Source organism: Malus sylvestris, chromosome 15 (assembly GCF_916048215.2).
Source record: "Malus sylvestris chromosome 15, drMalSylv7.2, whole genome shotgun sequence".
Classification (NCBI taxonomy): domain Eukaryota; kingdom Viridiplantae; phylum Streptophyta; class Magnoliopsida; order Rosales; family Rosaceae; genus Malus; species Malus sylvestris.
Window position 1 is genome coordinate 45,317,894 of NC_062274.1, and position 13,978 is coordinate 45,331,871.

Here is a 13,978-nt window from a genome sequence, read left to right on the forward strand (position 1 = left end):
CAGCCTAGACCAGTAAGTCACGGCTAGGGGCAGCCAAGAGCTCATCTACTTCAACAAAGGAAAATTTAGGAAGAATAAGAGAAACTTTTGACCACACGATTGCATAATTTCCAACACAACGAGGTCACGGATGAGGCACTACGACGGAACATGACCAACATAAGCATGTCACCCTTCACGGACGAGATCAAGCAGGCAGAGCCTCTATGCGAGTTCAACATGCCACATTTCACATCTTTCAAAGGGGATGAAGACCCGGAGAGACACTTAAAGCACTACCGAAGCGTAATGATCCTTTATCGAAACATCGATGATCTCATGTGCAAGATATTCGCTACTAGTTTACAAGGTGAGGTGCAAGATTAGTTTTACACCCTGCCGCCACAATCCATCCGGAGTTTCGACGAACTTTCTTCGGTTTTCACCAAAGAATATTCATCCTATCGCTCAATCAAGAAAAACCCAATGGAGTCGCTTCGCGACTATGTGAAGAGGTTCAAAACAGAGAAGGCAAGGATAGCCGGATGCAACGACTCGATAGCTAGAGCAGCCTTCCAAAAATGACTTCCAGCAGACCACCCGCTAATCGAAAAATTGATCATGAAAGAAGATCTAACTCTAGCAGACTCTTTCGCTCTAGCAAAGAAGCATGTACATTGGGACGAGGCTCACCAATGCATATTTAAGGACTTGAAGAAGTACATGGCATCACCTCCATACTATCCAAACCGAAAGTAGCAGAGGACTTATTCACATGTTTGATGGTATCTAAAGCAGCAATAAGCTCTACCATCATGCGAGAAGAATTGGGGCCCCGACTATCTGTATTCTACAGTTCAAAAGCTCTCATCGATGCTATTAGAAATTCAAAAGCTAACTTTGGCGATAGTTGTTGTAACCCGGAAGCTCAAGTTTTACCTTCAAACGCATGCAGTCATCCTCATGACGTACTATTCCACCCAATCCAGACACACGACGATAAAGGCGTAAGACCTTGGCGAATGCAAAGTTTTCTAACGAACGCAACAACTCGACCAAAAGACACGCCAAGGGCAGAAAAACACTGGAAGGACACACTCGAAAGAAAGTTTTGTCCTTGTCGCCCTAAAAGATTATACATAGAAGTAACATGTACCGGTAGTTCAGCACGACTTCCTGCTACGTGTCACATGGCCCCAACCGACCCTTGCTCGATAATTCAACTCTAGAGTGGTCCAATACTAGCAGTTGAGCATCTCCTGCTACGTGTAACATGGCCCCAGCTCCACGGCTCCCTACCACACATTCATGATGCAACAAAGCGACCCAACGGTGCCACGGAGGTAGTTGAGCACGCCCTAGCCGTGCCTGCTCCACCCGATGAAGACTTCTGGCATTTGCATGTCCATGGTGCATCCAACTACAAAGGTTCAAGAGCAGGCGTAGTCCTTGTCATCCAGACGGTTCGATGCCTAGGTTTCAAAGTATCTAACAACGAAGCAAAATACAAGACCCTACTAGCAGGCTTTCGAATGGTAAAAGACTTGGCAGTGAAAAAGCTCGCAAGTCATTCTGATTCCTAGCTAATCACTGGCTAGACTGCTTGAGGCGTTTCAGATTTACACCCTCACTTAAGTTCCATAGGTAGACAACGCTCACGTGGATGCACTAGTCGGCCTAGGCTCTGCCCTTGACCACCAACTCAAATGCTCTATTTCGATGAAGTATCTAGACAAGCCAAGCATAGAGGCGAAGCCAGCAGTCGAAGTGTCATAGGTTAGTACAACTCCAAACTGACAAGATTCCATCATAGACTACCTGGTCAGTGGCACATTCCTCATGAAAAGATTAGAGTCTAGAAAGCTCCAAATCAAGGCAACATGCTATTACATGTGGAACAACATTCTCATCCGAAAATCCTACACCGGACCACATCTCCACTGCCTAGCGCCTCCCAATAACTTGAAGGTTCTAAGCTCAATCCACGACGGCGTTTGTGGAAATCACTCCGGAGGTCGATCCATAGCACAAAAGGCTCTTAACGCAGGCTACTACTGGCCTACCATGCACCAAAACACTAAGGAGTTAGTACAAAAGTACAACTGTTGTCAACGCTACAAGCCGATACCAACACTATCTGCCAGTAAGCTACACCTACAGACTAGTCATTAGCAGTTCATGTAATGGGCAATCAACCTAGTAGGACCTCTACCGCCTTCTACTAGGTGCAAATGCATGATGATCGTGGCAACCGACTACTTCACCAAATAGGTAGAAGCAGAGCCCAAGGCGACCACGACTCGGACGGACATAGAACACTTTATATGAAAGAGCATCATTTGCCGATTTGGCATCCCTCAGTCAATCGTCATCGACAACGGCCCATAATTTGTGGGCCAAGAAGTGGAGAAGTTCTTCCAAAAGTATGGCATCAAGCAACATATGTCCATGCCAAGATATCCTCAAGGTAGTGGTGGGTCGAAGCATCCAACAAGATGATCCTCGACTGCCTCAAGAAATCCCTCACCAACAAGAAAGGAAAATGGCCAAACGAACTTTCCGAATGTCTATGGGCATATCGCGCCACAAAAAACCGAGCAACCGGTGAGATTCCTATCGCGCCACAAAAAACCGAGCAACCGATGAGATTCCTTTCTCTTTGGCATTTGGCTCATAAGAAATCATTCATCATAATGTCATTAAGCCAAATATCACCACTCTACTACTAAGGATTGAACATAACAGTAAGGAGATGGCCACAAGCTTAGATCTAGTAGAGGAGAATCGAAAGCAGACCATCACCTGCATCACAGCCTACTAGCAACAACTCATTTCCAACTACAACAAAAGGGCCAAGATTTGGCAATTCCAGCCCGAAAATCTAGTCCTAAGAAAAGCATTCATCACTGCCTGCAGAGAAGACTCCAAAAAGATAGATCTCATATAGGAAGATTCGTACAAGATCAACAGAATAGGCGGTAAGAGTAATTACACCCTCACCACCATGAAACGATAAAAAGATCGAAAAGCAGTGGAGCGCATACAATCTGAGGAAGTACCATGTGTGACCTCCCGCTACATCAAAGCCGAAGACTCAAGCAGCTCAACGGGCACCACCTCACAAGCTGAGGGCTATCTAGTTGTTATGCAGTTCCTACCTTACAGCTAAGTTCTCGTTTGTTTCACTCGTTTTTCAATGAGGAATTTAGAAGTAATCACAACTTGGCTCGGCTGCATGCTTACAACAACTGATCACTCATGCACTTCAAAAATGATCGTGCCCTTCTTGGGGACTCATCGCAGGAATTGCGCCCCTCGAGAGACCAACCATGCTCTCCAGTGCGAAAAGGTAAACTAATTACTCTTTAGTGCGATAGGGTAAACCAATTCTCCGACACCCACATAAGTCAGCTATCCAAGACGAAAGGATAAACTCTACACTTCGAATATCCAGACGTGGATAAGCATGGCTACTCTAGTATAACTAGATGCACGATGGCTTGCATCGGGATTCCTAGAAGTAGCCACAATGGTATTTTTCAAGGCTTAGCTAACTAAAGGGTTTTAGGTCTCTTGGCCTAATCCGTGAGGAACAAGGCCTTAGAGACGGAAGGGGTACATTACTCAGTACGCCCTACAGACGGCTGCCCTGGAACTCTAAAGCTGCCACCGAGTGCACTAAGGTAGCCTACGGTTTCCAGAATACTGCATACAGTTTGCCCTTCGAGCAGTAAAGCCACGCTAAACTTATACAACCACACATTCTTGTGAAAGGTTAAACAAGCTAGCATGCATATACGAAGCTTTATCCACTGCCGACATGCTACATAGTCGATAAGCTTCACCTTGGCCAAGCGTAGAACAACTTACACTAAGTTCTAAAGTGTTGTGATACTTGCTATGCAACCTACGAAATTAGAGAAAGCCAAGGTTAACAACCTAGTGGTTACGCGGACTTGTCTACTTTTTTAAGTAAGGCATCAGGCTGCCAACCCTATGGCTAACAACTTTGCAAAGTTCTACACCAACATATGTGGCTGCATAGGCTACGCAAGTCTGTTTGCTTATAGAAAAGTAGCACGCCTGCCACTGTTCTATAAAGTCTAAAGGTTAAGGCATGAACAAAAGAAGTGAATATGAAGAAGAGTTCAAGCAAATGCCCAATGAGTTCAAGAAAAACAAAAGTTATAAGGAAAAACAAAGAAAATCCTAAAGGCTACCCAGAATACTACACTTCAGCAGCTTGGACATCCCACGACTACTTAGTCGCCACACCTTCAGCAGCCATAACGCTCTTAGCAGCGGCATTATCCAGCGCTTCACCACCAGCTGCCCCAGCCTGGGCACTAACTTTTCCAACTACTTCACCAAATGGAAGCCTCAAAACTAAAAGCAAACCAACACGAATGCACTACAGCTTATCCACTTCATTCTTCAGACTTTCGTTGATCTTCAGTACACCTTGAAGTTCCAACACTTGGGGTTCAAACCTATCGATGATTCTCTTGAATTGGATCACTTGATTATAAGCAACAATCAACTCTTCATCCTTTGCATAAGTAGCGAAACGAAGCTGAGAAACTGCAAACTTAAGATCTTGAATCTGAGGTATGTAACATCCAATCTCTTTCTCTGCACTTTCATACTTAACTTGGATCACGTCAAGCTTAGTCTTCAAGTCAACAATATTTTAGCAAGCGGTCTCAAGCTGCAAAGAAGTGAGGGCAGAAATACTAGACCCCTTCAAAGTAACGAGCTCAGAATCTAGCCTCTTGATCTCCTCGGTCGAGGAATAAGCTTCAGCTGCCATAGTCTTCGCCACCTTCTTGGCAACCTTGCTATATCTACATTATAGCAAGCAGCGCAGTCGCTCTATATTGGGTCGTATGCTTCGCAAATGAATTTGGGCAAATAAACCTTTCTAAACGCCATCAACAATCTTGGCACAAACGTCCATATTTTCAAGCAGATCTGGTTTCAAGAGTACACAGATCTCAGCAACCTTCCCATAAGCAGGCTTAGTGGATTTCTCACAGCTGCCCATGCAAGCAGTCTCCTTCTTCCCAGCAGGCGAATCAGTCTCAGCAGCAAAGGGAGTGGGCCTTAGCGCCACTTTAGCAGCAGAGTCCACCTTATTACTCTTCATAATAACAAGCATCTCCAAAGATGAACCGGACTTGGTTCCCAACGAATGTCTTGGTACAGACTTCGGCACTAGGGGCATAATATAACCTTTACGCTGAGGAATACTATCAATAATCATATAAGCCATTCTCGACATGGTAGGTGCCACATGCTCAGATCCAGCAGCCTTATTTTTCTTCCCATTGGAAGAAGTCATGTCAATCACATGACTCTCGGCAGCAGGTGGACCCTCACAAGCAGTGGAGGAAGTCTTTAGTTTTCTCAACCAACATCTTTTGAGCAGGAGGGGAAGATCTCTTCTTTCCACCTTCATTCATAATAGGCTCCACAACAGCGTTCAGACTAACCAATGCATCCACCACGATCTTTTTTACCTTCTCTCTTGGGAGCAGCCCACCTTTCTCTAAGAAAAAGACAAGGAAAATTAAAATTTTCTTACTTCGGTGCAGTGCAAAGAAGACGAAGAAAACAACGAAAGACAGTTCTTTGCACGAGCAAGATGTAGAAGATTGCTAGAGGATGGGGAACAAATATCCTCTAAGCTCTCTCTCTCTCTCTCTTGTAGGGTAGAATAAATTGCTCTCCAAAGTTGATTTAATAACCCACTTAAGGTGAACTTAAATAGGTTTTGAGAAAAATTTATTTCCCTTCCCTAGAATGATCTAATTTCCAATTAAAGAGGGAATTAACATCAAAATAGGAAACAATCTTATGTTTCCTCGAGCAAGAAGATCTCTACACCTGTTGCCATTTCCTGCGAACAGCCCAACAGGTGTAGGGGCATTTGTGGAGCCAAAAATAATAAAGAGGCAACATATGGATTTTTGGGTAAAAAAGACAAACTTACCCTCAAGGCACATCGGGATTCCTACGCGCGAGCAATGGACAATCATCCCTCAATCAAGTCAAAGGTGCCCAAAATAGGTAACAAATTCAAAGTTATTTCATCCATCCTCATCCTTTATTTTCCACAAGGAAATTATTTCATAACCTTCAAAACATTCCATATGAATTGAGTTAATTGGCTAATTAATGGATTTATTCCTAATTAATCCATTAATTACCAATTAAATCACCAATTTCACACAAAAATACCCCAAAGGGCCAGCCACCTACGCTCCAACAATCCAATGTCTTGAATGGCAAGCACGTCCAAGGGTCCTCCTTCTCCTTCTTTGCTGCGACACAAGGGTTGTGAGAATGGATGAGTGGTGAATTATGGTGAAGGGTGGAACGGCTGAAAAGAAGAGAGAATAGCCCTAAAAGGTGCGGCACTATGTATTTATAGGGGAAAAGGCACAGTTTTGATGTGTTTTAGGGAAAGAAATAACTTAGCTATTTTGCCCTATAATTAAAAGTCAGAAATCAATGGAAAATAGGCAAGTAATGTGCAGGAATTAAAGAGAATAGGAAAGGAAATTCGGCAAAGAGTGTAGGACAGATTTAGGAATGTGTTTTGAGGCACAAAATAGGTAAGAATCCTCTCCCCTTGTGCGGCAAGAATTGAAACAAAAGGGAATGTAATTTTGGGTCAGAAAATAGTTAAGAAAGAGGGATATGTGCGGAAAAAGGGAGGATCAAAATAGGAATGTGGTTTTAAGAACATAAAATTGGAAAGGGGAAGATGTTTTGTGCGGCAAGGAAGGATCAAATCATAGAGAGGTGCGGCATGGACTTTTAGGGCATGTTTAGGACTTCTAGAACAAGTTATTAGGTGTCCTAACATGTTTTGGAAACTCCTTTGTAGCTGGAACTTAAGGACATTTAGGATTAGAAAGGTCAAACCAAAATAGGAAACCTTAACTTAACTTTCCTACTTCAAGTAGGAATCCTCATTCTTCTAGGAATCCTTATTCAACTAGGAATCCTTCTTCAACTAGGAATCCTAGCATCTTCAGGTCTTCAATTTCGTCCATTTCTTTTGCTCCAAGCATATGCTATCAATTCCAAGCCCAATTTTGCTCCAAAATGCACTTCTTTGCCACTTTAACCCTTTGGACCTACAAACATACGAAAATAGCTTAAAATACTAAAATAACTACGTACTAACAACATAAATGCCAAGAAACAAGCTAACTAAGTCGCATAAATATGCTTCTATCAAATTCCCCCACACTTAGCTTTTTCTAGTCCTCGAGCAAAACGAAACAAACAAAACAAAACAAAGTAAAACCTAGACCTTCCAACAATTGTCTTAGGGATTTCCAATGCATATGACATGCTAAAAATCATTACTTACACATATTTTAGTCATCCTTACCCTCGAGCACATACTTAATCATAGTCACCATTCACTAGCTCGCATTTAATCCATTAAAACAACATTTTGAATGTAGTAACATGCCTTAGAGAATTCCCTCAATTCCTTACTAGATATGCACTCAAATTTCACTCAGATTTTCTGACTACACACCCTACACTAGGTATATGTGAAAAGATTGATGTAAACATGAAAACTAGTACTCACATATGTTATAGCAAAGAAAGCACTTTTATGTAATTATTAATGCATGTATATATATGATCTCATGAACGGAATGCTACTACTTAGAAGCAAGAACCAAGGATATCATATTCTCATACCAATTCCAAACTCCACATATTGAAACACATAACACTCAAGATGGAAGTCAAGGGTTATAATGGGGTTAAGGGTAATGGCTAACAAAGAAAGGATAGGGATAACAAACGTTCTTAAAGAAATAGTAAGCAAAGCAATGAAATCACACTTAGAAGTCTCTCTTGAATGCAGCAATCTATTTTGAACAAAAAGGGAAGTTTTACACATTTTAGGGTCAGATTCAATGTTTTGGATCATTTCTTCAACAATCAACACTTTTGAACTCATTCTTACTCCTTTTCAAACTCTTTTTCTTTCTTTTCTTTCTTTTCACACGTTTTCTCATCTTTTCTTTTGTTTTCAAATGAAAAACGTACAATTGAGCTTAAAACAACCAATCCTTCCCCCACACTTGTTTTTTTGCATAATGTAGATCAAAAGGAATTCATTTTAAGTCATGCTTCACTATCATTTAAGAATAAGGGTTTGGACAGTCCTATACTAGGCTAGGTAAGGATAATGTGGCTTAACAAAGAACATAGGCTAAACAAGGCTCAAAGGGTCCCATTTTCTCTAAAATCCTAGTTCCAACACTCTTGCAAAACTCCAAAAAACTCTCTAAACACTTTTCTCTCTAAATTCTAACTTTGGCATTGGAGGATCTTCGGCCAACCCCCCCCCCCCCAATTCATTGTGGGCTCATGAGGCTTTTGGCCTTAACCAAAGGTGTTAGTTGTTTTGTAGGTGCAATTTTGTCCAAGATGAAGGAGGAAGAAATTTGCATCCACAAGTGCGATGTTGACGGGAAGGAAGGAATGGGTGGGGGTTGCGGTCTAGGGTTTCAGATTTTATTTTTGTTTTAAAGTTTTAAAATAATATAACCACACTTTTTTAAAATGAGTTATATATTTTTTTTTCCACGTGGCACATATATTGTGTGACTAATGACGTCCATATAGGCTGATAACAGAGAAACTAAGAAAAATTATGATGGATGTGTGAAATTGAAATGAAACATAAGCAAATGTACGTAATTGAAATGTTTTAAAGATGTTGTATGAGGTTGTAATTCACTCCAAACTTGAGAAGGCAAAATGTAATACCATTTTCAATTTCAGACTTTATTGTTGGGCCGGACCCAAAAACATCAAGACCAGGGCCTACCAAAGAAATTATCGACTTCCCTTATTAGAGAATCCAAATAGAATTTCGGGGAAATATTTGAAATCAAAAGCCAGCTTCTGCCCACTGCCATTCAAAATTAAAAAGCGCACTTTTTTCCAGTTCAAAAATCAAAATCCCGTGTTATTGTTTAACAAAAATATTTATTAAAAAGAAAAAACCCGTGCGTTGCCAGCCAATTGCCAAACAAGGCCAGTGCCAATCCAACGGCCCACTTCGACAAAAAAAATCGAACGGCCCACATGTCTCCTTCTCCCAACGCAATTATCGCTCCACTACCCCAAAAATAACACCCCACGCTTTCTCCTCAAACCTCAAATCTCTCCTCTCCTTCCCCAAACCAAAAATCAGAGAGTCCCTCTCAGATCTCCAGATCCAATCCTTCGCCGACCTCCGAAGCTCGAACCAACAATGGCGGCAACCACCCCCTCCCCCCGCGAAGAGAACGTCTACATGGCCAAGCTCGCCGAGCAAGCCGAGCGCTACGAGGAGATGGTCGAGTTCGTCGAGAAGGTCTCCGCCTCCGCCGAGAAAGAGGAGCTCACCGTCGAGGAGCGCAACCTCCTCTCCGTCGCCTACAAGAACGTCATCGGCGCCCGCCGTGCCTCCTGGCGCATCATCTCCTCCATCGAGCAGAAGGAGGAGAGCCGCGGCAACGACGACCACGTCGCCTTGATCCGCGACTACCGATCCAAGATCGAGACCGAGCTCTCCAACATCTGCGACGGCATTCTCAAGCTCCTCGACTCCAGGCTCATCCCCTCCGCCTGCGCCGGCGACTCCAAGGTCTTTTATCTCAAGATGAAGGGCGATTACCACCGTTATCTTGCCGAGTTCAAGACCGGCGCTGAGCGCAAGGAGGCCGCCGAAAGCACCCTCTCCGCCTACAAGGCCGCTCAGGTATCAAATTGGCTTAGCTTTTCCCAATTTTTTTGAGTTAGGGTTTCATTTTCGAATATAATTAATTTCACGCTCTTTCAATCTTATGCATAATCTTGTCATAAAATTAAACATATGGTTAGTTCAGATGGAACGAATAGATCGAATTTCGTGCAGATTTATCTAATTGTTTTTGTAAATACCAAATTGTGTATTAATCTCAACTGATCATTTTGTATGCAACATCTTTAATGGATTGGATTGGTAGACATTCTGGTTAGTTACGATGAACAAATAGATTGAATTGAGTGCATACAAATATGGATTCAATGCTTGTACCTTCGATTATAAGTGATGTATTGGTTATTGCTTTGATTGTAAATTGGATGCTTTGTGTTTTTAGGACATTGCCAATGCCGAACTGGCGCCAACGCATCCAATCCGCCTGGGGTTGGCTCTCAACTTCTCTGTGTTTTACTATGAGATTCTGAACTCTCCTGACCGCGCCTGCAGTCTCGCCAAACAGGTGAATTGGCTTTTGACTATACCACCATGTTGAATACGCTAAAGATTTAGAAACTTATACATTTTTTTTAACTTTGCATTTGATTCCGCAACTTCCACCAGGCTTTTGATGAGGCGATCGCAGAGTTGGACACTCTCGGAGAGGAGTCATACAAGGACAGCACTTTGATAATGCAACTTCTCCGTGATAACCTCACCCTGTGGACCTCTGACATGCAGGTATTCATAGGGATCATGTTGATCCTCTCCCTTCTATCTACCTGTTCTTGTTTGTAATTACAAATACTCATTTCAAATTGTACATGCTTTTGTTTCAGGACGATGGGGCTGATGAGATTAAAGAAGCAGCGCCCAAGCCCACCGAGGAACCAAAACAGTGACAACATCCATGACTAGAAATGAGGGTTGAGCTTCTCCTCTATATGTTTTTGATAGGAGAAGGTAAATCCTGGCTAGTTCGAGTCCTTGATTCTAGGCATTCTTGTCTTTCGATTTCTATGGTTGACAAACCCGGTCTTTTCGTTTTCTTTATTTATTTTCTTCGTTTTAATTAGTTTGTTTTTCTGGATTCTGTGTTTTCGAATTGGAATTTGAAATATCTGGCTTGAATATCCGGTCTTGTTTGATTAATATCCCACATAATTATACTTTTTATCGCCATTTTCTGGGTTATGATTTGTAGTTAGTTCTTCATGGAGACTGGTCTTGATCAACTTTTATATAACTTTTATAAAAGGTGCATGTGAGTACATGATTGTGAAGGGATTTTTCCCCTTTTTCCTGTTTGATTGGATACAACACATTCATCGATACCTTTCGGTACTATCCACAAATTTTAAGGTTCCTATAAAGTTAGGCCAATTAATGATTTTGATCCCTGTGGTTTGTGTCAAGTTGCATTTTAGTCCACATGGTTTTAATTTTCATGATTTAACTCATGTAGTTTACTTTTACTACAGAGAGTAATTTAAGGCATGAGTGGTTAAGTGACACACGACCCTATCATTCTCTTGTTAATGGCAAACGGACCGGAAGTGAAATGAGACCTAAATTACTAGAAACGAAGAGATTTGTTATCGGTGCTCTAAAAAATGTGCAGTTGAAGGACGATTTTTTTTTAAATGTAGACGAACCTAAATTTTTATCCAATTTTAAAATTCCAGTTTTACCTGCGAGTTAAAGACATATCATATCAGTATGATATCATATCAGTATGTGGTTGGAGATGGTTTGGAAGGGTTTTAAAGCTTTATCTTATGTGTTGGTAATAATTTTAATGTAAATAATATTGTTTGTTCAAAAAAAAAAAATACAATCAATTGAATTAATCGTATAAGATCATGGATATGTTTATTAATCTTATCGTAATTGATACGTATCTTAGGCCATCTCCAACTGATGTCTGGTCTGAGGGTTTGTTTTAGCCCTCTGGTCCTTCAAAATATTAATATTTTAATGAACAATAAATGGTCATATTTGCCTTTGTCTCCAACCGAGGGTCATAGGGCTTATTTTAGCTCTGTCACAAAAAACATTCTTCAACCTAAAGCCAAAGGACCATAGAACCAAACATAATTTATTATTTAAATTTAAAAACTACAACAACTTAAATTCAAATCCAACAACTTAAATTTAAAAACTACAACTTATATTTTAAAACTCAACGGTAACTGGCCCAAAAAACCAAAAAAATTAGAACTTAAATTTAATGAATGGTGTAGGTATTTATAGGGAAAAAAAATTGAATTTTTAAGATTTTAAAAAAAATTGAATACAACGGCTAGTTAGCTAGCCGTTGGATTCAAATTTTTGTTTACGCATTCTTGTCGGTTATAACCGACAGGAATACTCAGCCCTCTGGTCCAGCCCGGGCTGGCTAGTTGGCTGCTTGTGGTCAGCCCTTTGGCCCTTTCAAATTCCGTGGAGCCCACGAGCTCTCTGGCCTAGCCCTCAGTTGGAGACGATTTTCGGGTTATTTTCAGCCCTATGGCCCTCTAAACCCTTCGATTGGAGATGGCCTTACGATTTAAAGTTGAGATTAGGAGAACTTATTTAATCTCTAGTCATTCGTCACTCTATAGACCCTATCAAGCTCAACTTGCAAAAGGGAAAAACGAGTTGCTGTCAGCCATTGTGCTTCAAGTTGGCTTGTTTCTATTAGACCATCTTCAACCTTAGGGTTAAAATCTAAAAAATGTAGATTTTAATCCAGAAACAGTTTTTCTTCTCCAATCCTTATGGGTTAAATTTTAGTCTGATATTATTAAAGAATGAATTTAAAACAATTTTTTACTTAAAGTCACTTTAAAAAAAAAATTACGTTGACTATCCTAAACCGACACCATAAAACTCATAGAACACTATAAAAGAATATGAAAAATATAAAATAATTGTTTTTAATTAGTTTAAGTTGGATTTAAATTTGAACATGTATATCTTTTTTTTACTGTTGGATTTGATCACATTAGATCTTAGCCATTGAATTTAATGAATTTATAAATATAAAACTAAAAAAAATGCACATATATGGTGGGTCAACCTCACTAACCCAGGGGGAATCCTAGGCTAAATTTGTCTTATAAATGAGTTTTGGGATAAAACTCATATTTTCCCTAAGACCATCTCCAATGGTGACATATATTTAGTCCATAAAATTTAGGTTTTAGCCCAGAAATAGCTTTTCTACTCCAACTCTTCTGACCTAAAATTTTAGCCCCAAATTATCAAAAAATGAATCAAGGCTATTTTTTTTTAAAATTATGTAGACTATCATAAATTAATTTTATGAACATTTTAACCTAAACATATTTAAATTCCGATAAATTTTGAAAATTCACTAAATCAATACATGAAAATCATGATAAACCACATAAAACTTAAAAAAAAAAAAAGACAATTAATAAACCACATAAACTTAATACAATTGAAAACTCAAAGACTACATAAACTTAATAATGATTTCTACCATCTTGACTTGGTGATGGACTTGGTTGATAGTCTTGATAATCTTCCACCGATCATAAACACCATCAACTTCCCTTTGATCGGCGTTGGAGTTTTCATGGAACTTATCAACGATTTTACCCCACAAAACCTTTCTATTTTGATTGGTGCCGACAGCACCATCTTCGCTAACAAAAATTCATGCCAAACATAAAGCAATATCTTCTTCAAATGTCCAATTATGACCTCTAAGATGCTCTTTTGCCATCTTGAAAAGTGAGTTTTGTGTGGATGTTTGAACAAATACATAGGTATTTATAGAGTTTTTGGTTGAATTTTAAGTTAAATAATTTTTTAAATTATTCTAGCCGTTGGATTTAAATTTGGACCGTTAGATTTTTTTTTACCGTTAAATTTGATTATATTCGATCTAAGCCATTGGATTCAATAAATACATAAATATAAAACTAAAAAAAAAATTGAACCTGGACCGTTGGATTAACCAATGGCTCATTTAAACGTAGCCGTTGGGCTACTTATTGCATTGACAGGCGGGGGAACACCTCCACGTGGGGCTGTTGCTTTTCTGAAAATGCCTAGCGCGTGCAGCGCGTAGGCGAGTAGGGAAAGGGAACTGGGCTTCACAGCCTCGGTTTCAGTCTCGGTTGGTGGGGCCCATTTTGCTTTGTGGCCTAAAACTAGGCCGGTATTTGACCCTCAAATGATTTTTAGGTTTTAGGTTAATTTTGGATCATGGGTTGGAGT

The 13,978-nt window shown here is 40.3% G+C and overlaps 1 protein-coding gene across 1 annotated transcript; it reads left to right on the forward strand.

Moving 5' to 3' along the window:
- The first annotated feature begins 9,152 nt into the window (after positions 1-9,152).
- Positions 9,153-10,930, forward strand: LOC126602128 (14-3-3-like protein). Its single transcript, XM_050268955.1, has 4 exons — positions 9,153-9,766; positions 10,149-10,271; positions 10,373-10,489; positions 10,588-10,930. Exons 1-4 carry the CDS (start codon positions 9,278-9,280, stop codon positions 10,648-10,650), a joined length of 792 nt encoding a protein of 263 aa, XP_050124912.1. The 5' UTR covers positions 9,153-9,277; the 3' UTR covers positions 10,651-10,930.
- The last annotated feature ends 3,048 nt before the right edge of the window (positions 10,931-13,978 follow it).

What these genes read in the sequence shown, in the direction of transcription:
- LOC126602128 (XM_050268955.1), top strand. Translation starts at nt 9,278, where the DNA reads ATGGCGGCAACCACCCCCTCCCCCCGCGAAGAGAACGTCTACATGGCC. An exon ending in CCGCCTACAAGGCCGCTCAG is followed by an intron (nt 9,767 to 10,148) that starts GTATCAAATTGG and finishes TTGTGTTTTTAG; the next exon opens with GACATTGCCAATGCCGAACT. An exon ending in CCTGCAGTCTCGCCAAACAG is followed by an intron (nt 10,272 to 10,372) that starts GTGAATTGGCTT and finishes AACTTCCACCAG; the next exon opens with GCTTTTGATGAGGCGATCGC.